A 24,779-nucleotide genomic window follows, 5' to 3' on the forward strand; every position below is an offset into this window, starting at 1 on the left:
TCTGTAAATGCTATTATTGATGTCTGAAATATGAATTTGAAGGCAGTAATATAATATCACCTTTGTTCCATGTAACTGCACAGATGAATCCTGCTCCCTTAGACAGCAGGCACTGACCTGACACAATTCAAGTAGCCACTCTTGTGTCAGAAAGAAGTAGCCCTTCACCAGGTGAGCCAAAACCTAGAAGTGAAGATTAGACATAGATTAACATCTTAAAGACAAATATAGCCACAAGCGGGGATAAACGGGGTCCAAGTAAGCTTGAGGGAAATTGCTGAAATATTTGTCCGATAGGTGGAAAAAGTATATGCAGTTTAGGAAATGTGAGTAAATAAAGTGTCAGAAGGAGAAAAAATGTCCAGACAGGCCTACATCTGTTATCATGAGCTAACAACCAGTACGCTAGCAATGCGGAGATGTGACGTTGGGTGACGTGAAGATGACGGAGTTGTCATATAATTGGATAAATGTAACTTCTTGCCAAACGGCACGATATGCACATATGCATGGTGTTTTAATGTCTTTCCACTTGTAGGGCCTATAAGCGTTAAACCACAAAACTGAGCTGAAGTTTGAGACATGACCAAGCCAGGATTCAAATACCGAGGTCATGGGTGTTGATAGAAATGTTGCCCCCCGCGAAATACTATGGGGGTCCGGGGGCATGCCCCCAAGGAAGAAAAATTTGAAAAATAATCCCTTAAATGATGACCTAAGGTGAATATTTTGGAAACTAATAGATACATTTACATAAATATAATTTATACATTATAGCATAAATCACACTTAGAAATACAGCCTATTAGGCATACCGTTAAACTCCAAATAATAGCCCGGGCTTTTATTTTCCCAAATCGCCAAACTGCACCGGCTAGTATTAGAGACAGGCATCTATAGGAGACAGGCATTTAATTCCCTTTACACAAAACTTTTCCTCTGCAAAGATGAAAAATATTATCGAATTAACCCTTAGAACCCGATTGACGCAAAGTGCGTCAAAAAACACACCCTTTCTTCTCTGTTACATTGCTCCGGAACTGTTCATCGGAATGAGATGAAAACCTAGCTAGACAGCTAGGCTACATGCTGCAACACAGGTATGAAATATATTATGTCTTATTGACCTTGTTGTTTCTATGAACATGAATTGTTGTTTATAGGCAACATCAACTTAGTCGAGGCATAAAGACCCCTGGATATCTTCATTAAGTACTTAAACGTTTGAACTAGCTTATTAGCCTAATTAGCTCGCTTGCCACCACTGGCTAGACACTGCAGTCAAAAGGTTAGCGGTTTGGCCGTCACGCCCCCAGGCGAAATTTTGCTAGCCGAAAATCGCGAGGCGTTTCGCTGTGTGGAAACCCACCATTATGCGATGCTGGTGCATCCTCCAACTCCCGGCTGCCTACGTTATCGCTCACACTTGCCATTTCTACACGTGACCCGCAGCCCTCCACACCTTTCCCGCGAAAGGGGAAAAAAATGTCTGGGGTCACTATTAGGGTTGCCACCTGTCCAGGATTTTCCTGATTGTCCAGGATTTTCATGGTCTGTCCAGGAAAATAAAAATAAAAATCCTGGACACTGAATGACATTATTTGTTTTTATTCCACATAAGCAAAAAAGCAGAACCTAATTATGTATTCCCCCTTTTTTCTCAATACTGCCCCCAGGTGTCCACAACTAAAAACTGTTGAAAATATAACAAAATAATAAAGGTCTGCTATTAAATAAAGCAATTACCTAAACAAATAACTAGAAATTGTCATTCTTACTAATTTTAGCTATACAATTGTCGCTTAGAATGACTGTTTTTATCTTGGGTTAGATGTGCGAAAGGCGCCGTTGCTTAAAAACAAAAAGGTCGATTGGATGGTCAAAATGTCTAGGATTTTTGTCAGACACAGGTGGCAACCCTAGTCACTATGGGCATGAGGCTACATTACCCATGCCATGAACCGTCAAAACCATACGATGCACACATGCTCCGAACCGAGACAAGCGAACAGAACAGATTTCTTTTCATGAACCGTGCCACCCCTAACAGACTATTACTTTGAAATGTGTAAGTGAGTGACAAATCATAAAACCAAAGGCCATTTTTTGTCTACATGGTCTGTAGATGATGTGTATCAAATGTTGTGAGAATTGGATGAAAAGCCTGAGGTTTATTTTACTTTCACTTTCTAAAAAACAAATGGTGGGAAAATTTGGCAGACAGAAATGGTCTTATCAGATGGTCTTACCTGTAGAGCCTCCAGCCTGACAGGTGAGGGCTCTAAAAGGTTAGGAGACAGGTGGAAAGGGATTGTGCCACTGTCAGAGTTATCTTCCCTAGGCTGGGTAACCACACATACACAAAGCCGCAGCAGCCAACATATTCCTTCTTCTCCATACAGCCAATGACCCTCCTCCAATGACCTCTGCTGTCTCCAGTTCTGACACATATGCGCTTCGTGTGGAAAACCTACGTCACCAGATGTCTTAGCTGGTTGCTGTAGGAGTTGCTGAATCTCAGGGAGAGGAGCCTGAGCAGATACCAGTGCTCCCAAAAGGGTCAGACTGGACACACGCACATTTACATCTAAAAAAAGCATAAGGTAAGAAATTGAAATTCCATTAATTACTTAATTACTACTGTAAACACATTCAAATACTTAACAACGTGACCCATTTTATTTGAATTGTCGATTGTCTAATGAGATTTGAATCTTAATGATTTACAGACTTGAAAATTGTATAGCCATTCACAGTATATTCACAGTACCATTCACAGTATATTTCTATATTCCTGCTGGGGAAGAGAGGTTGGGGACTCTTTTGGAGATTTGTGGTATGACATTGTGCAACATAACAACTGTCAAGCATAACCCCAAGGAGAAAGATAGCTTGAATGTCAGTCCTCTGTGTAAGTTGCTTTGAATAAATAATAAATAAAGTGAATACTGAATCCATTATTTAAGATTTGTCCGAATTAGAAACCAAATACCGATTTCCAGTAATTTCTGTGATGCATCCATACATTTACAAAGCATGATTATTGCAGCACTTTATGTGGTCACATTATAGACAGGATTATTCATGTTTTTCTGTTGTGTTAAAGGAGAATGTTTATTGCGTCCCCCACGTTCAGTGTAGTGCGACCTGGAGAAACGGAGATCTATGTGAAAAATCGCCAGAGTTCACCTTTTTCATTACATTATTGGTAGAAATTCTTATGAAACAAAAAAAATAAATGGCACAACACATAAAATTATTATTTACAGTTAATTGAAAAGTAAAGCTTAATGGCATAGGTCACATCCCACCTGTGAGCTAAACGATTGCACATATCTTTAATGTGATTACGCTATATTGTATTGGTGGTGTGTAGGTCTAATTGAGTGCCTGTCACTTTAGGGGCCCTATTGTGCGCCCGGCGCAACGTGGTGGAAAGTGCGATGCAAGTCTTATTCATATTGTACACCCAGTCAGTGACGAATTTTAATGGTAGCACAAAACACAGAACTTGGCGCTTTGATCCATTGCTATTAGCTGATAAGGATTTTACTAATTTCATTATTAGTCAAATAGACTACTTTTTTGAGACCATTAAACGTCAGATACATATAGCACCATTTGGGAGGCATTTGGCGTTTAAAAGAGGGCAAATCATCTCCTACTTAGCCAACTTGCAATCTGGACTGTGGAATGTCAAGTTCAACAAGGAACTCTTGGATCTCCCCAGTATTAACATTAGCCTCTGATGTATAGATATCAGCATAGTAATGTCTGAATTGGTCATTAATAGTCTGTGGGTGGGTGGTGATTTTATCTGGTGCAATATGGATTTCAGGGATAGCTGTTTTAGCTGTTTTCTGACAGTTGATGAGCAAGGAGTCTGCCTGCTTTATCACCGTGTTTGTAATGTGTTTGCTTTGATTTAAAAAAGGAGTTTTGTGTGTAATGGATAAGCAGTCATACTTTGATTGCAGTAGCAGATGCTCCTTGCCCAGATTGGAATCAGAAGGATCAGAAGCAGCCCTACAGTCTAGGTCTTTTATCTGTCTAGATAAGTCAGTAAGTTGCATATCCACTCGGACAGAGTGACAGAGTAGGCTATCTGTTTTCTCAGCCGACCGTCTTTGTCATGTCCTGCAACATTGAGGCTACATAAACGAATGCTAGGTTTTTTCTAACTTGTGTGCTCGATTTCTGAGGCATTTACTTTGCTTGTAAATGAATTTGTAGGCCTAGTTTCCTTGTCCAACGTGATTGTTGAACGATGCTGGCCAGAAATTAATATAGGCAAAAGTTTCCGTGTCATGTCATACCTCTCATCTCGTTGCTACGCTGTCTCACCAGAAGATGCAGCAGCTGGCAGGACGTCATTGTGTTAACTGAGCTGTTAGATATATAGAACATCTACTTCCGTGTAGTAGGCTACAACGTGATCTGATTGATTCTATATACCGGTAGGCCAGTCATTTTTTTATAATCGCGGGGAAACGTTGCAATGCATTCTGAAGCCCTGTTTCTTTTCTCCCAAACCGAGGGAGAGGTGCGCTTTTATCCCTCGGGATACTTTCTCCTCCGATAATAAACTTGTACTTGTAACGAAAGGCAATTGAAAATGTAGCAAAGTAAAGAGTAGATTACTGGCTCAAAAATTGTGTGTTACTACCCAGCCCTGACTACATGTCATGTCTGTTATGTTTTGGATTAAATCATTATTGTACAAATGGTTAGGGGGCATCAAAGTTGAACTGCCCAGATAGCAAAATCAGATTGGCAGAGAGCGGACCACTGGTGGTATGCCACCGGTGGCGTGAAAATGCCCAGTGGACCGCCAGCTATTCCCCCAATGGACCGACAGTGGTCCGCCAGCCTCTTGCTATCTGGGCAGACACAGAGTTTATTTGAATCCTTTGCTTTAGAAGTTCGTCACTTCTCAGCATAAAACTCTACCGGGCTTCTCACAACTCACGTTATCAATCAGCTGAAAGGAGAAATTTTCTACTCAGAACTCTCGGACCCGTATCAAAATAAAAGTCTTAGCACATTTTCAGTGCATACATTATTTCCTCCAGTAGAGGGGTATTAAGTAGTACATGATACTAAAAGTATCTATCACTGCACCAATCTGGGGAATAAATTATTTTATTTATTAATTCCAGTTTATTTAATTTGGCATTAAATTATATTCATAACCATGCTACGCCAAGCCGAAACATCCATGGAGTTGTTTGTTGTCTTTGTGTAAATGAGTTTGTATGGCCTCTTGTGATAGAATTGTTCATTTGTTTGTTTATGTCTTAAGTTACTGTGCTACATCTACTGTGTGAGATAGCCTAACGTTATGTCATGTGTGTTTTATGTACAACAATTGCCTAGTATCAGGTACGCTGGCATCTTTTGCCGCTCCGTCTGGCATGCTGTTTGTCCGTGGAGTGCTTTGTGTTGCACTCTGTGCATGTGAAATGCGGTATACAAATAAAACTGACTTGACTTTTTCTGATGTCATCCAACTATAATTGCTGAGTGACATTTATATTCAAAATTTAGAGACCACTGTATTTTTATCAGAGCAGCTTTGAAATGTTCCTTGAAAATAATTTAGGTTATGGGTCCAGACCGTGGTCTGCCTATTAGTGCCCTCTGGTATACTTAAGCAATAACGTAGGTTACACTGATTCTACAACAGCTAAGGGGCGTTGTTAGGCACGATGCGCTAGCGGAGTGCCTAAAACCCCCCTTAGCTGCAAAGTTTCATAAAGTAAGGTACAGCAACTAGAAATATAACGAGTTATTCCTAGATAATCATTCTTCCGCCAAGAAATATAACTTGTATCAAGTTGTGGTAGCGCAGTAATATAGAACGAAATGCGGTCAAGGTGTATGTTTATGCTGGATTTTACAACGGCATCGAACGTGATTCAGCCAATCACAATCAAGGACCGGAACTATCAGTTATAGAAAAAGTAATTGGACACAATCGCCATACTTGCACTTCAGTTAATTTGTTCCACAGCCTTCTGGACAGACATATTGACATACCTCTATGATGAACATATTGCTGAATTTGTTTCCAAATTGGACTCAGCAGCCCTGGTCGCAGGCGATGGTATGGTGTATTGCACACCAGATGAGCCACACACTGTAAGATATACAAGATATTTATATGTCAGACATAAAATGTGTCTAAGATATCAACAACAACCAAACAAATATTATTTCAAAGCCCAACTTGCAGCTTTATTTCAACTATTTTATTCTCTTAGCAGACCCATATAAACTCTACCCCGAAAATGTGTTTTAAGATGCATAAAGCCGGGCACTGTGATAGAGGTGGAACTAGCACCCAGAGACTGTAAAGGCAATCAAATTAAACAGGATTTACAAAAACAAAGACAAAAAAAATCAATAAATATTTAAAGCAAAAAATGTTGTACAGTCAAAATAATAATAATACAAATATAATTATAAATATAATTTAGGTTGACCTGAAATAAGTTTTTCAGACTTTCAAGATGGGGTGGGATAGGAAAATGACCCAGGTCACACTCGAACCCATGGATACTGTACGTGAACCCGAATGTGGTATGGGCGCTGTAGCCAGCTGTGCCACAGGATCCCCCTACTCTGTGAATCATAATGATTAAGTTATGTTGATAGCTTTGCAATAGAGATGATTGAATCATGAGTTGCTTCCTTCTTAAGAATGCTCACAAGTGTTTATTTTATGACTACTTAAAGTCTAAAATGATGAATTGGATTAATACAGTACATGTGTAATTGTAAATTGATGTATGCAGTGATTTCTTGTGTATTAGATTCATTGTGTATAAAACACATGTCATTGTTTCATGCCATTTATTTTTTAACCAAACAGGTTAAACTGCTGCTTACTGCACCTTTGCATACTTTCACATAAAAAAAACTGTATTTCATGTGTTCCCAACCCTGCTGTTCAGCTGTTTATTGACAGTTCATGTGTCCTATAGTGCAGGGGTCTTCAACCTTTTTCAGCCCAAGGACCCCTTGGCTAAGAGAGACACTGAGCATTCTGATTGGTTTATTGCATGTTATGCCCAAACCACACCCATGAGTAATGTAACTACTTCAGACCACCCCATTTTAGATTTGCGTCGGGCGCAACAGTCATTTATCCCGCCGGTAAAATAGCAACAGCGCCCAAGATCCGCCCACAAAGCCACTTGCGTTTTGTGCAAAGATACTTCCATTATAGATCATTAACATAGAGCCCTATTGCTTTTGCCTAAGTGGTCAGAGATAAAGTTCAACTATAAATGTAAAAATCTTTGAGTATAAACAAACGTTTATGAAGGGAGTAAGGGCCACTGGATGGCAAGCACCTCAAATTATGCACCTTTCAGTAAATACAGGAAAAAACATATTTGAGCAGGTTTACTTTCTTTTTTGTCATATTACCCACATAACAAAATAACAGGAAAACAGTAGGCCTAAGATGTAAACCAACAATAGTAAACGATTACTATAACCACAAACCGCCCTATTTTTACCACCTTTGCTGTCTGTACCACGTCCATTACGGACACAATCATCACGATTAGCATTGGCGCCTCCAGCTATGTTGGGCAGAGGGTCGAAATAAGCATGGCATGATATGCTTAGTGGACACCGTCGTATACACGCAAAGACGCACCTCCATTCACAGACGCACCGTGACTATCACCGTCATAGGCGATCGATCATAATCTCCAAAAGGCAGATATTCTCCTACAGAATCTGAACAGGTAAATAACTTAGCCTACCCAAGACTTCATCACACGTAAAGTTTTTTTCAACATTTGGTGTAGGCCAATTTCTGCTTCAATTTGTGCAAAACTATGGCCTGCATCGCTTCCGCGTCATTACAAATAAATGCATGTCTTTGTGTTTCTCACATGTAATACAAGTATTTCCTGAAAACTTTGTGCAGCGAATATCGAAGCTCTGGATGTCTAGCAACTAGTGGAGGAGAGTACAAATTAGATTCGTCACCGTATTGGATTTAATCAGTGTTGTTGTTTGTCGCAATTTAAAAATACCCTCAAGGGCCGAATTACGTTATTATTGTGACATTAGGTCGTGGGCGGGAATTGGGCCGGAAGTGGCCCGCGGGCCGGGAGTTTGAGACCCCTGATCTTCACACAGAAAACCTTGGTGTGTGTGTGTAACACCTCAAGATGAACAACTCTCCTCTTACACTACATTAGCCACGCCCAACAGGAAGTGAGGTAATTGGGATTTTGTGCATTGTGACATATAATCAATTTTGAAACCTCCTAGACAAATTATCCATTTCATGTCAAAGTTGGTATACATGATGTGAAGATGTTGATTTTAAAATTGTGAAGAATTTTTTTGATATGTTGCAAAGTGCTGAAATAGTGGTGTGATGAATCTACATACCTCGCCATATAAACAGGAAATGTGTGATACATTTGTCATGCATTGAATGACATGGGTCAAACCTCACAGATTGTTCATTATTATGGTAATGCTGACATTCACATGCTCACAATGCATGTTTAGCATAGCGCCACCATCTGGCAACAGATAAAATGGCTATTACACTGGTGGCAGATGATCAATTTTGGACACACTTCTCCTAGGGGGTTCATCAGAATCATGTCAAAATTAGAGAACATGATGTCAAGATGTTGTTGATGTTGCTGTTGTTGCTTTTGAAACTGATGTCAAAACATAATTTAGAAAAGCTTATGCATTTATCTCCAGCAGGGTTATTACTGCAATGGGCTTTTCACAGGCCTTCCTAAAAAGACTATCAAACAGCTTCAGGTGACACAAAATGCAGCAGCTAGTGTTCTCACAAAAACTAAAAGAACTGACCACATTACTCCAATTCTTAAGTCCCTGCACTGGATTCCAGTAAGTCACAGAATTGACTTTAAAGCACTACTGCTTGTTTATAAATCAGTAAATGGAGCAGAACCTAAATACCTATCAGACATGCTTCAGCAGTACACACCTTCTTGACCTCTCAGGTCTCAGGAGAAAAACCTGTTAGTAAAACCTGCTGTTAGAACTAAACATGGTGAAGCAGCTTTTAGATGCTATGCGGTTCAGCTCTGGAACCAACTTTCAGATGACATCAGAAGAAAACAGTTTTAAATCTAGACTTAAGACCAAACTGTTCTCAGATGCCTTCTGCTAACTTCACTGAGTTACAAATTCTGAATTTTCCTTTAAATTATTTTACCTTGTGTCTTTTATTTTGTCTTTTTAATTATTTTTTATTTTTAAATGATTTTACCTAGTGCATTTTGTTTCGTTTTTATTATTATCTTTACCTTTTGAACTATTATTTGACTACTGCCCTTCTATGCTTTTATTTGCCATTACTGTTTGTTTTTATTTATGTAAAGCACATTGAATGGTCAATATAAATAAATTTGAATAGTTAAGGGATTGTTGACCAAAATGCATGTCTGGCATAATGCCACCATCTGGGTTTCACTGGTCTTACCTCTATCATTCCTAGAAATTTCATCAGATTTGTTTCACATTTGGTGTATGAACTTGCAGGCATCCTAATTTTATATTATGGGCTGGGGGGGGGGTTCATGCCTTGTTGGTAGGCTGAAATCAATGGTTCCCATGGTTGAAAATTTGACACCCTTGACACAGACTCTATTCGGGATTTTGCCCCAGGTGTGGCCCGGGGACTCCATAGCGCCCCCTTATGTCATTGAGTCTTGTGGTCAGGAAATAATTTCACCCCCACACACATAGAGTTCATAGAGATGTGGACCTGCCCAAGACGAACATAAGTGGGATTGACTACCATCGGTGTAAAACGTTACACCCAACAGAAAGTGAGTAAGTGCTTCCAATATATAAAACATGCAAAAGCAAATAGCACACACATCAGATATGTGCATTTGACAAACGCACCACATGTGAGTGCATTGTTGGATTCGGAAATGTCACGGGTGCTCGGGCCCGCCATAGCCGCTTGTGGCTACATTTATTATATTTATATGTATTGTATTTTTCTTGTTTGTCTGTAAAGCACTTTGTGCTCTATGTTTGAAAAGTACTATATAAATAATTAATTATTATTATTATTATTATTATTATTATTATTACTACTATTATATTTTTATAATATCAACCTAGAAACTGTCATTGTAACCAATATGATTGATTACCCTAGCACCCAGCATATCAACCACTTCATATAGCATAGTAAGCATCTTATCTACCCTACAAATAGACCTCTGAAGTTCGCCTACAAAAAAGCTGCAATCTTTGAGATCCGGTATCTGGCGATTTTTCCAATGGATTTTGAATTATCACACCTGTTAAACTCTCGCGGGGATGAAAAAGTCTGAAATGCAGACGTTTTCCTGAACACACTTTTGTCCTCTGCCTTCGAGTGGATACTGTTATCTCCTGTAAGTGTAGACGGCACACTTTGATTTTTGCTACCCCACAGCTAACTTGCAATACAACTTGTCATAGGTAGTTAGCTTCAATTAACACGGATCTATTTATTTGGGCAAAGATGGACGTTTTTGGTTCTTTTTTGTAGGCGAACTTCAGAGGTCTATATCCTAGCAACCATCTCAATTACCCTAGCAACCACTATCAAAATGTTAACCTAGCAACCCTCATGGCAACCAACATGATTACCCTAGCAAACAGAATGCTACATTAAATAGTATAGCAACCACAATGTCTACCCTAGAAACAACCTAGCACTACTATTTTTGGGCTTGAATTATCTGTTTTAACTATATATTATATTATACTTAGTATTTTTTTGCAATTGTATGCAGTGGTAATTCCTTGGAATTACATTTATAGTTAGAAACTATTATTTTCAACTAATGTACTGTTATATATATTGTAAGTCACTGTGGACAAAAGCTTCTGCCAAATACCCTAACCATACCTTTATGACTTGGGTAAGCGTCTGTGAGGAAGACTCAGCCATCAGTGCTAGTAACAAACTGCGGTGCAGCTCTCTTAGGCTGGATGCAAGTGTTGCAGAGAATGATGTAAAGGCCTGGCGAGGAGTGCTAGTGTCTTCTGCTGCAGACAAAAACAGTCGAGACCCTTCAAGTAGAGATGACAGCACCTGTAGTGATCCTGCACGTACCTAAGGCAAAATATAGGAAAATGATGGGATGACTAGAATTATTAATTGCATGTTTTCAAAGTCTGATGTTAATCCTCCTCACATGGACTTCTAAGCTATTTACAAACAAATATATGTAAATTGTCAAACAATCAGTTTGTAGAAAAGTCAATTCAACTTTATTTATATAGCACATTTAACACAGCAGAATTGACCCAAAGTGCTTCACATATAAAAAGAAAACAAAATAATAATAATAACAACAACAACAATAATATTAACTAGAAATTCAATTCCAAGGATTTTTTTAAATAATTATATTTATTTGATTTCATACATGTAAAATAAATGTGTTATACCAGTACACACATATTAACCTTTATCAATTTACAGTCCTACTTACTCAGGCTAGGTATTCACATTATGTTACTCACGATTGTCATACTTACACCCATATATTGATAGGACACCCACACTCCATACACACCTGCTGGATGCCCTACACCCCCCCCCCCACACCCACTTTTAGGGGCAGCCGTTGCCTACTGGTTAGCACTTCGAACTTGTAACCGGAGGGTTGCCGGTTCGAACCCCGACCAGTAGGCACGGCTGAAGTGCCCTTGAGCAAGGCACCTAACCCCTCACTGCTCCCCGAGTGCTGCTGTTGTTGCAGGCAGCTCACTGCACTGGGATTAGTGTGTGCTTCACCTCACTGTGTGCTGAGTGTGTTTCACTAATTCACAGATTGGGATAAATGCAGAGACCTAATTTCCCTCACGGGATCAAAAGAGTATATATACTTATAAACACCTGGTCACACTAACACCCCTACATTTACACATTGTTCTCCATGAGGTTCTCCTGTGTGGTCTTTATAACTTGCCCAACATTTGATTATAAAGATTCATATATGTCCTGCCATACTCTATTCAATTGTTCTTTTTTATTTCTTTCCTAACACATTGGTTTTTATTAAATAATAATATAAAATAATATTTCATCAATCCCTTCCATGCCTGCATGGATGGGGCCTGTGTGTCTTTCCAATGATTCTCTTATAAACCAAGGAGGAAAAAAGGATCTGCCATCCTATAGGATACTTCAGATTATCTGTTCTCTGCTAAATACACTGTTTAGATGTTAACTTAAACTCAATTTTGCAAGTCTCAGTCATCAACTTTTGAATTTCCAGCGTACCCTGTTTAATTTTCTCACATTCCCAGAAAGCATGTATATGAGTGTCATCATGAGAGCCACATTTCACATACAAATTTATGTATTTTAGATTTCGTATAATATATTCTTGTCATGAGCTTATATTGTATAAACCGCAGATTTTCATTGGTGGTAAATATTATTGGTTAGGTTTAGCCCTTCCTTCCATTTTGCATGTGTATCTGTGATATTAAGGTCCTTATTCCAAGCTTCATATATTTTTTAAATATGTTTTACATAATGGAGTTTTATACATAATGCGTTGTTACAAGGTGTCTTATATCCTTGTAGAATGGAGAGACATACAAAGAGAGAATTGGCCTAGTTGAGCAGATGGCAGTTGATACAGGTGCAAATCAGTATAATTGGTCCTTTATTAATAATGCTAATGCAAAGTCCATGGTGAAAAAATAAGCTTGCTTTTTGTAAATATCTCAAAAAGTATACAGTTTGCATAAAAGAAAAAAATATTTCTTTTTCCTTTTCAAGACCTACGCAACGGTGGTTGAATGATGTTTGTACGTCAAATGGTTCAACCTGAATTAGATGCACAAATTTGGTTAGAGAAACTACAAATGCTTTTCCTGAAATGAAATACCAGTGCATGCAAAGTCATTGCTAGGATTGCTAGGGTACTTAAAGTGGTTGCTAAGGTGTTGCTAGAGTAATTATGTTGGTCACTAAAGTGGTTGCTAGGTTGATGCTATGGCAGTGCTATGCTGGTTGTTAGGGTAAGTTAAATGGTTGCTAATGTGTGGCTAAGGTAATCATCGTAGTTACTATGCTATAAAAAGTGGTTGCTATGTTGTTTGCTAGGGTAATCGTGTTGGTTGTTAAGGTTGTTACCAGGTTGATATTATGGAAGTGGTTGCTAGATGGTACCAAAAAACTGGAGCATATTACCTCAGTCTTAGCCTCTCTTCACTGATGGGACTTCAGGATACTATTTTAAAGGAGAATTCCGGTGTGATATTGACCTAAAGTGTATTGAAACATGATACCGAGTGTGAACGTATGTCTCATAGCCCATCTCGGCTTGTCCCCTGCACTCCAAAATCTGGCGCTAGTTAGCCGATGCTACCAACAGCTTTTTCAATAGTGGTGCTTCGGCATCGGGCTAGCCATGCAAATAAATCACTGTTTTACACCCATTTACGAGGCTCAATGTATCTCCACACTTCATTGGTTGACTTCCGAGGGCCCTGACATTTAAAACGAGACATTGAGAACTTTGAAAAAGCATTGGTAGTTTACTTACAAGACGATTTATACAGACAGTATCTTCACAAAGTTTAGCGTTTGCAGCCATCTTGAATTTAGTCACGATAAGTCAAGCAACGAGTAAGAATGAACAGGTATGATAAGGGATCAGATTCCAAAAATAATTCAGTGGAAATGCATGGATTCCAGTTGCTGCTACTGGAAGAAACTGGAATCCATGCATTTCCACTGAATTATTTTTCGCCACAGCCACACACTGTGATAACGTTCTTAAATCAATCTTTCCCGTGAGCATGCATGCTACCAGTCCTTCCTTTTCAAATGTGTTGCGCCTGTTTGCACAATTTCATATGTGATTAATAATATGACAAATAATCCCTCTGCACGGGGACCTTTCCGTGTTTATCGCGTATTTTAACTTTCCCCCGCTGTCTTGCCGTTTTAATGTTTTCCCGTAGAATATCCCATATTTTAATACTCTCATAACAGCCCCGCCATCGGGCCTGTCTCTGTGTTGCCCTGTTGCTACCCCTTGCCCTTCCAACGAAACAGATGTCTTCAAATCATCATTTTCCTTGCTTGAAGGTGATAGTTAGAGTGATGTTAACCTATTTCAGTTTAACGGCGTGATTGTCGTGAGAGCACGATTCATTGGCGCTTGCATGTTCGGCCTTATGTCTACGTGCGCACCTGAGGCTACTCAGCTAGAGAAAGAATTTCCCCTGTTTGTATGTTCACTGCAAGTTGGCCTACCATAACTTACCAACTCTGCACTGTAGACCCTAACTGGCTATTTATATTTTTCTGTGAAATAAGCAAATGTATTTGTTCAACTTTATGAAGCAGAGTTACGCATAGGCTACTTGGAACATAATACATTTGACAAAGGACAGGTGTATGTTGCTAGTGACAAAATATTAACTTTCAGTGTTTTACGGTGTCTTTGTCATGGGGAAGTGTTTTTCCCCATGCATTTATTCTAGGTTACTGTCAGTGACTGCCGTGAGAGAAGCGGGTTCTGTGTTTCGTTCATGTCAGTGACTGATGCGAGAGAAGCGGGGTCTGTGTTGTGTTGCATTGCGTAAATTTATTTTCATTGGGCATACCGTGCCGTGCCGTCCACAGCTCTTCAGTTCTGACAAAGCCAAAATTACTCCTTTTGAAACAATGAGTGCAGGAAGCGCATTTGTATGGTTATATTGCTTGACGGGGGGGGGGATCCCAAGCAGCTTTCAGCCATAAGGCTACTTTGAAAACATTTCAATTCACCCGACACTAATATTTCAAAATGTTGAAAACTATTTCGGCATAGTTTAATTAAATGGAATGTTCGTTGTAAACAATCAAGCTACTTGGTGAGACTTGGCCTCACAGATGCGCTCGTGCCTTAGATGGCAGGAAAAATCTTCACGATAGGCCTATTAACTAACCACCCTATTCACGTTGGCTGGGGGGAAGGGGGGCCATCAGACATTTGTGCCCAGTTTATCCGGCCCTGCCCCCAACAAATCACACCTTCCCACCTCTGACAGCTTAAAAGAAGTCAAGAGGACTCCTTACTCACAGACCTATTCACAGTCCTAATCACAAATCCTATGCAGCTACAGGAGCTTCCAATCGTGAGGAAGCAATTTTGCATTGAGGGCACAACTAACATGCAATAACGCCGCCAACAACAACCAAAACTAGGCTAATCATTGTCAACATGTAAATTAAATGTAACATTATTGTGAATCAAATTAAAATGTTCTCTTTTTCAAACGTAGGCATAGTAACATAATAATTTAATAATGTTACAAAGATACTACATCAATCCGTATGTTTCATTAGGCTACTAGGCTATTTGTTTTGCCTTGATTCATTTAGGCTAGGCCTTTTTATTCAGGGGCCGTATTCACAAAGAATTTTAAGGCTAAAAGTAGCTCCTAACTGGCGAATTTAGGAGCAAATCCTAAAAATAATGGTCGTGTCACTCCTAACTTTAGGACTCCTAATCTTTTCACAAAATGTAATTCACGAAGCATTTTAGACCTAAAAGTAGCACCTAAGTCTGGGACAGCTTAAGAGAGGACTCCTAACTCACTAAGACCTATTCATAAACAGCTTTTTTGTGGCATTTTACGTTGCGATGTTTTGGTACATTTGGTACAAAGGTAGGCTACTGCATCAATCCATAGGCCTATGTTTCATTAGACTGCTAGGCTATTTGTTTTGCCTTACTCTTTATTCATTTAGGCTAGGCCTTTTTATTCAGTTATTAATCATCTTCCCCTTCGCACTACTTGTGTAGCGACGCGCATTCTCCGACCTGTCACCTGTCACTCATCATCGGAAGAGAGGTGTTTGGAATTCCCGCGTTACAATCGTCAGCCAATCAAGGTGGTCACTTCAGTCAAGCTTGTGCATGAGTAATGACGTCATCCATAGCCACGAAGACTCCTAGTTTAGGAGTTGTCTGAAAGGCTTTGTGAATAACTTAAGAGAAAACTCCAAGCTAAAATCTTTAAGTGCGATTTAGGAGTAGCCTACTCCTAGTAGTAAGATAAAAGCCTTTCTGAATAGCCTACGGCCCCAGTTATTCATTACCTTCCGTCCTTGTGTGGCGCACGCATTCTGAGAACTGTCACCTGTCACTCATCATCGTAAGGGAGGTGTTTGGAATCATGCCCGCGTTACAATCATCAGCCAATCAAGGTGGTCACGCTTGCCCATTTACCCAAATTAATGGTCGAATATTACTGATGATCATTGTTATTTAAGAACATGCAGTGTGCGTAGGGTACCAAAAACATCTTGCTCGTAAAAAAGCATCATAACGCACATTCTGGCGGGTCTGTTATTTACTGTAGGCTGCGCAAACCACAGGCCTTTATTTTGGGCAAGCCTGCATTCATTCATTCATTCATTCATTCATTCATTCATTCATTCATTCATTCAACCTTTATTTATTCTCGGAGGGTCATTGAGGGAAGCCCTCATTTTCAATGAAGCCGAGATTACAGAAGCCGAAGCAAAGCGCCCACAAACAGGACAACATTCGAGGCCTTCTGTTGAAGAATTTTATATAAAGCCTAAGCTTAACAGTAATCCTCCTGCCCCTGATAGGCCTACCACAGCTGTGGATAGTGTGGAATGTTCAAGTAATAACACAATCCAATGTGTGTCTCAATTGTCCCCCGCTGACCACCTCACACATTTCTCTAGATTTTGCAACGAACTTACATGACACAATGCCATAAAATATGCCAGTTTTAGGACACAGAATAATGTTTGTAATGATACCAGGTAGGCTTACGTTTAACAGTACCTAACAAGTGTAATGAGCTATTCATTGTCGAAGGTGCATGGTGAAGTGAAATTCTTACTTTGGAAAACAAACATTTGCCGATATCATCGCCGATCATCAGAATATTGCAACAGATTCTGTGTTCTGGACTGCAGGTAACTTGTTAAGCCAGTGGTTCTCAAACTTTTATTTCATTCCCCACTTTGATCAAGGGGCATGACTGATAGTGGAGATAACGTGTTATCCCGAGGCTTTTGCAAGTCAGCATCTTCGACGGTAGTCTATTGAAAATATAAGTTTTCGATGTCCCAAACGGAGAGCCATACTTTATTGTTTAACAATCTCTATGCTACTCACAAAAATGTAGGCATGGGGACATGATGAAGTAGGTTATCCAACTGTCGTGTGTTAAATTATTGTGATTACGAGCCAGTGGTTTTCAAACATTATGCATGACTCGGACATCTAACTAAATGCAACAGGCTCATATCGTCCTCGCATTCGCAAAATGAGGACCAGTGTTTTGTCAAATTGCAAATAGCTATTAGTTTTAACGATTTTTTATGATAGTAGCCTATACAAAAAGCACTTCATACTATCTTAATCTTGGGATATGGGGAGGGAAGTGGCGCGTCTGCAGTCAGCCAAATATGAATGTAATTCTGCGGCATAAAGCAGATGTATTTGTTTAGAATACAATTTCTCAGTACAGAAAAATAAAAATGACATGTCAAGCAGTCAATTGACTACATTGCAGTCAAGAAGTAGGGCAAATTAAGACACTGTTTTGATTTTATGAAGTTCGCTACCCCCAACACTGACAATAACATAGACAGCAAATTAAGATATTTTTTTTGTTTTGTGGAACGGCACCGGTAAGCTATCACAAGCAGATTTCGATTTTCGCTACCACCGTGTAGTCAAACCTTAAGCCATACCCAAATAGCCTTAATCGAGGTAATGTTTAATTACGATTTATTTTGTTATTGAATTCGTAGGCTGGGATTCCTAACAATTACGTTTAAAAGGTAGCCTAGCCTCCTGCTTTTTCAGAAGGGGCGGCAGTCAGGCTACTGACAGAGTGATGTACAGTGGCAGAGCGACGCACAGTGGCTGAAAGTGGTACTAAAGCTTCACGCAGCTTCACGCCTCGTAATGCACGACTGAAGTGGCCATTTGAAAGCGATGCCCACTGTAATACCTACCAAGCCTCTCCATGTGCTCCATCTTTACAATGATTCTAGACTGCACCTTTTTAACAGCAATCTGGGTTTTGAGTCAAGAGCGATTATTTGCCATCCCTCTGACCGTATGCTCACTTCTTTGATGGATTGAGGTCTGGACTATGCCTGGGCCACTCTAAAATGTTGGTATTGTTATCGGTTAACCATTTCGTGCCTTGTTCAGCTGTATGTTTTGGATCATTGTGTGGTTTAATGGTCCAATGTAGTGCTGCCACTAACGACTAATCTTTCGACTAATTTTTCAATTAGTCGACTAATCTAAACGACTAATTTTTTTTAAAAATCAAGTGTTTGTTATTTTGTTAACTGTTGAAAGTAAACTGTTCAAAAACATTATGTATGAAAAATGCATTTAAAATGCTACCTTGTGTCAGACCTTTGTCAGACCTTTGATAGACTTTATTTGTATGCCAGTGTTGCCATGGACATAGACAACTTCTTTGACCTGAGGCCCAGTCATGGCATACTTTGGGGTCATAGGGCCCACCTACATGAACCCACCCCTCATCAAATTATCATTATATCACATCATAATTATTATTGCTACGCTATATTGTTATACATGCACTTCATACATGCGTTTCAGTTTCTCTCGCGCATTGAATGAACGCTCATACCACCATTTAATTGTATGCCTCTATGTTTGATAACACCAAATTAGCAAGTATTTCCTACTGATTGCAGAAACATATTCTTTTTCTGTCGGCCCGCGGTTCCTTGATCAATTGCGCAGCAAATTATCAGATGAAGCCCCGGGAATAATTTCACTCCGCGGCTCCGGACCAGCAGTGTCCACGTTACGGCCGGTGCTGGTCCGCGCTGCCCATAGTTTGAGAAACGCTGGACTTTGAAAGGCGACAGGAGTTGAGGACTTTGCAAATGAGCCTAACATCAGAATGTTCAAACCAAGTAGGCTACAGGCACTTTGCGCGTCTTACCACATAGGTTACCTCACTTTATCAGTTGGCTTGAATGACATGCCGTTGCGTTGTCAACTTGAGACACTCTTCACTTCATTTATTTCGATTATAGGCAAGAGTCTGGACTAGCGTAACCTACTAGCTTAGCTCCCCCCACTTAGCTCTGCTTAATAATGAATTGCGCTGAAAGCAGGCAGGCACGCAGCTTTGTTGCTGGCGTTAACAGTGTGCGTGCATAGCAGGGTTTAAAACATGACTGCCAAAGTCTTAGTAGCCTGTTTAGATAGATAGATAGATACTTTATTGATCCCCAGGGGAAATTCAAGGACACATCCAACAGATGTTTAACATCCAAAGACAGTCATTGTACTTTTCAAGAGTTAATAACATAGTTAATATAACATTACAGTGAGCCGTTTGAGACCAAAAATAAATAGGCGGTCAATAGTAAAAGACTCTTCGACTGAAAAAATTGCCGTCGACTAATTTTCATGGTCGATTAGGTCCACTAAGTCGACTAATCGCGGCAGCACTAGTCCAATGCCGCCTATTGGGGCAGGTCTCTCGGCAGACAGCCTGATCTTCTCCTTCAAAATTCTTAATTTGCCTTTTGTTTTAGTGTTACCGTTTACTTTGAGAAGTTCACCAGGTCCCATTGTCTGAAAAACACCCAAAGCTAACACATTTCTATAGCTATTCTCCACATTGTGGATGGTGTTTTGATGGTTGAAATGTTCACTCCATCTCAAAATGGATCACTTGGTCATCTTGGATGCTGATCATGGATCACTCTTCTCCAAACATGCACTAAACTAAACCTTTATAAGGGCACACCTGGACAAAGAATTTAGCTTTCGCTGGATTTTTTTTTTGACCCAGGGACATGGCCTGAGATTGGCATAAAAAAAAAGAAGCATTAAATCCCAATGACACCTCCATTTCAATTGTGGGGGTTAGAAAAGTATTCTTTTGGGATGTTTTTCAACCAGGGGGACCTGGAGACCTTCTCAAAGTAAACGATAACACTAAAGCAAGAGGCTACACCGAGATTCTGGAGGAAAAGATCAGGCAGTGTGCAAAGAGACCTGCCCCAATAGGCATCATTGGACCATTAAACCATACAATGATCCAAAACATACTATACAGCCAAACAAGTTAAGAAATAATTAACAGAGAACAATGTCATATTTTAGAGTGGCCCAGCCAGAGTCCAGACCTCAATCCGTCAAAAAAGTGAGTACAAGGCCAGAGTGATGGCAAATAAACGTTCCTGCCTCAAAACCCAGATTGCAGCTAAAAAGGTGCAGTCTACAATCATTGTGGAGACATGGAGCGGCTTGGCACATATTTTAAGAACCATTTTGAGAGCTTTGATTGCAAATAAAGATGTTTCCAGTGATTATTTTAAAAAGGTATGAATAATTGTGGACAAGCCACTTTCCATAAAAAATTTAAAAAAAGATAAAAACGCTTATTTTTTTTGATTCCATGTTTCTACCACATTGTCTTACAACCTATTGGCATGTGGCAGTGTCATTTTCAGTCAGAACAAACATACTGGTCAAGAGAAAATCAACATTAAATCAATATTTGCCAGGGGTATGAATCATTTTGTTCTTAACTGTATATATGTATATATACACAGTTACACACACACACTGTATCAGAGTTTCCGCTGATATGCCAGTCAAATATCCTATTATCGCTTCTTAAAGTTGAGGAAAACTGGAGACAGGCTAGCTTAAATAATGACATAAATCAGGCTGAATAGAATGCAACTTGTGCATTAGCCTAACTTACATAAACATGCCTAACAAGATCTAGCCAGTAGGCTATGTATGTTTTCATTGACAGCAAGAGTCCGCTTCGTTCATTGTTTTAAAAAGGCTACGTTGTTTGTTGCTGCTACCCACGTTATCTCCGGTGGTTCCACTGTTTAACTTGCACAGATGCGCACACAAGAATGAGCGCTCACACCACTACCCCCTAAGGCTATGCCTCTTTATTTGATAACAATAAATTGTTATGTTACCGTTTAATTGTGCCGGAAATTATCCTCGGACCAGCAATCTCCTCGTCGAGGAGGCCCTAACCCTGCAGATCATAGACAGAGAAAGCATAGGCCTACTGTATGCTTTGGGTACAGAACACAGTTGCATGTCCAGTGTACACGGAGAATAACAGTGTCTTGGAGCGGCCGCAACCCCGCAACTCCACTTCCAACGTCATGATTCCGACAGATACGCCCGACACTTCTGCTTTTTATCTGGTGGTGGTGGAGTTGACCGACATCTGAGGCTTCAGACGTTACCAATTTATCATCATCCATCGTCCTGGCCTCTGAAAAAACTTTTAAGGCTAGTCTGCCTGGGCCTGGCCATGTTTGAACCGCCTCACTCATTTGTTCGTTGTTTAACATGGACGTTTTAAGCGTGGGCTTCCTATTTGAAATGCAGCATAGGCTATGTGTGTTGTTTAATATGAAGAATGCTATTAAAATGGTCTCCTTAATTCCAAATGGAGACACAGTTGACCGAGTAGATTCCAGTGTAGTTAAGAGCAGGTAAAACTTGAGGCTGGCTTGCGAAAGAATAGTTCTTTATTCTGGATGTAACAACAGAGTTCTGGTAACCCTGTTGTACGCACAGCACAGCACAATGTTGCAAGGTGAAGCCAAGGTAAGAAACTGAAGCAAAGATCTGGGAAACTCCTGGCTAATTATAATACCAGAATATACATTCACGTCTGGGGTCAAATTGGAAGGGGGAAACAGACAGTGATATAGCCTTATTGAATTAAGACGTCTTGTGGGGGAACAATTCGTTAGGTACACCATTTGCTATTGTAAGGTGACATCATTCTGTCTGCTTACAATAAACATCCTGTCCTCGCAGTTTCTGCAGTATTAAACAAAGAACCAAAAGAATGACATACAGAAAACCACTAAAATCTAACAAATAGCTTTCAAACGGTACATTTAAAAACATAGCCAGAGAACGTAATGCTTTAATATAGGCTTACATTTTAAGGCTTATTCTCAAATTCAGATTGCGTTAGGGGGACGGGATTATTATAGCCAATTTCAAACGGATAATTTGACCGGAGAGATTTAATTTTGTCGGACATTTCATTTTTTTTCCGGCCAATGTCCGGACAACGGAAACCCTGCACTGTATATATAGGATAGATAGATATAATCATAAATTATCATCATTCAAGAATTCCGAGGAACCCTGCATTACATGCTTTGTCTTACCTTTGGTGATGGGTCTTTCAGAACAACTGTAAGGAAAGTAAGGCTTGGAGGTCCACCAATAGCAGGGGTATCAGGGATGAATGCGGACCAGTAACCAAACAGAACACGTTTGTCCACACACTTTACCAAAGAAAGGAAACAGTGCAGAGAGCCCTGACGTACCCTCATCTGGTACAATCTGCAAAATACAAACACACACAGGTTAGAACAGAATGGATCAAGTGAAAGTATCGGTATAAGCTTTATGCATGTTAATAAACAGTTAACAAGCTCTGCTGTAAGAATAATTGTAGTGTATAATCAAAGTTAACTTAGCACAACTTGAAGTGCGTAAAACAGATTCTTCTGTCTCTCCACTCAACATTTTTTTTACTGAGCTGAAGCTGGAAGGCCCGTGAGGAGGTGTTGCAGTAGTCAAGGTGTGATATCACCATGGTCTGTACTGAGTGGCGTGTTGGGTTAGGTACGTTCTGATTGTCCTTATAATGAATAGTGTGAACTGACTCGACTGGGCAACAGAGGCAACATGGTCAGAAAAGGTTAGTTGGTCATTAATCATTATGCCTAAGTTTCTTGCCACCTTGGTATGTGCAAGGGAGAGGTTGTCAGTTTTGATGTTGATGTGTGATGTATGGTTTGTTTGGCTGGGAAGACCCGTAGTTCAGTCTTGGAGAGGTTTAGCTCTTTAGGAGAAGAGGTTCTTTCATTCAAGCAGATATATCAGAGGCAGTTCGAGATCCTCACCGAGACTGTGGCATCATCAGGCGAGAAGGATAGATAAAGTTGTGTATCATCTGTGTAGCAGTGATACGAAAAGCCATGTGAGTGGATGATTGGGCCCAATGAGGTAGTGTACACAGCAAAAAGAAGGGGCCCCAGCACTGAGACTTGGCAAGGCCATGAGATGCAGACTTATCCTAGCCAAGACCCATTGAACGAACGCCCGGTAAGGTAGGATTCAGACCCAGACTGCTTAGGATCAAGGAGGTCATTCTGTGAGGAAAAAAATCTGTGATTTGTTTGGAAGCTGCCCTTTCTATAGTCTTAAAGACAAAAGGTAGGAGTGAGACAGGGTGATAGTTCTCTACCTGGGTAGGAGCAAGAGAAGATTTTTTTTAAGCAGCGGAGTTACCTGAGCCAGTTTAAAAGCAGTTGGAAATGTATCAGAAGCAAGAGAAGTGTTAATTACATGTGTGATTGCTGGTGTGATGGTGGGAGCTATGTCTTGGAGTAGGAGTTTAGACACCTCACTCTCAGAGAGAGGGGTGAATGAAGGAAATGATGCACCCTTAGTCTGGAGAGGTACTGTAGGTTGTGAGTGTTTGGTTCAGAGAACTGACTCCTGATGGATGCTACCTTGTCAGTGAAGAAAGAATCAAATAAGTAAGTATAAGTATACTCTTTTGATCCCGTGAGGGAAATTTGGTCTCTGCATTTATCCGAATCCATGAATTAGTGAAACACACTCAGCACACAGTGAACACACAGTGAGGTGAAGCACACACTAATCACAACGCAGTGAGCTGCCTGCTACAGCGGCGCTCGGGGAGCAGTGAGGGGTTAGGTGCCTTGCTCAAGGGCACTTCAGCCATGGATGTGGGCATGGGAGAGCAGTGCTCAACCACTTCCCCCGCCCACATTTTTCTTACTGGTCGGGGATCGAACCGGCAAGCCCGAAGCCCAAATGGCATGAATGGCATTAATTTGGATGAAAATGCCAAACTCCGAGCTATCCCACTGACGGACCGGACCAGCCCATCTACACTGGAGAAACTTCAGACGATGGAGAGAAAACTTGACAAGACTTTTGCTCTGTGGCCACAGAAGGTGGTGAAGAACAAGGAGGACTTGTTATTTCTGGAGTCCATGAAAAATGACCGCCAGGCCTCATTTGGTTCATTCGATAAGGCATCAGCTGTACTGGCAAAACCCATGACAGCAAGCTTTTATTGATAGTTTACTTTCATGTTGTTTATTGAAAATGCCTGGCAAAGGCAATTTTTATTGCATCTTCCCCGAAAATGTACACTACTGCCATATCTCAGTAAGTAATAAAGATAGAGACACACAACTTTGCGAAAATGCGAAAAGTCCATATTTATATTCAACTTCCATTGAGGGCTAGACCCATTATTTTTGGCGTTATTTAAGAAAAAATGATATTTTCAGCATAGCTTTATGGACGTCTTTAGTTGGAAACTTCAGAGGCTCGGTGGGCCACCTAAACATCAATAGAATTCAATAAAATTGATCATGGAAGTTTTATTTGGTTAATGGAACAAAATTATTCTAGGGACAGATTGATTTTCACATTTTTTCAAAAAGTGAGGCGGATGATGCACCCTACCGGACATGTTACAGTGAAGGAGACTGTATGCTGTAAGGATGTGGAGTTACTAGCGGTTAGTCTCCTTCCGTACTACATGCCGAGGGAGTTCTCACATGCCATTGTTGTCTGTGTTTACGTTCCACCGTGAGCCCTCCCGGACACAGCGTGACGTCATCCACTCTACAATTGCAAGGC

General features: G+C 40.2%; 1 protein-coding gene across 2 annotated transcripts in view; it reads right to left on the reverse strand.

Moving 5' to 3' along the window:
• The window catches only part of heatr6 (HEAT repeat containing 6), a 105,642-nt gene that overhangs the window by 24,262 nt on the left and 56,601 nt on the right, over window positions 1-24,779 (reverse strand). For both annotated transcript variants that reach the window (XM_048252045.1, XM_048252044.1), the window contains exons 9-13: window positions 22,256-22,433; window positions 10,928-11,134; window positions 6,040-6,139; window positions 2,250-2,587; window positions 61-183 (exon numbers count right to left, since the gene is read on the reverse strand). In XM_048252045.1, coding sequence (XP_048108002.1) covers window positions 61-183; window positions 2,250-2,587; window positions 6,040-6,139; window positions 10,928-11,134; window positions 22,256-22,433 — 946 coding nt within the window. The remainder of the gene's footprint in view (window positions 1-60; window positions 184-2,249; window positions 2,588-6,039; window positions 6,140-10,927; window positions 11,135-22,255; window positions 22,434-24,779) is intronic.

This window comes from Alosa alosa, chromosome 9 (assembly GCF_017589495.1).
Source record: "Alosa alosa isolate M-15738 ecotype Scorff River chromosome 9, AALO_Geno_1.1, whole genome shotgun sequence".
NCBI classification, from domain to species: Eukaryota; Metazoa; Chordata; class Actinopteri; order Clupeiformes; family Clupeidae; genus Alosa; species Alosa alosa.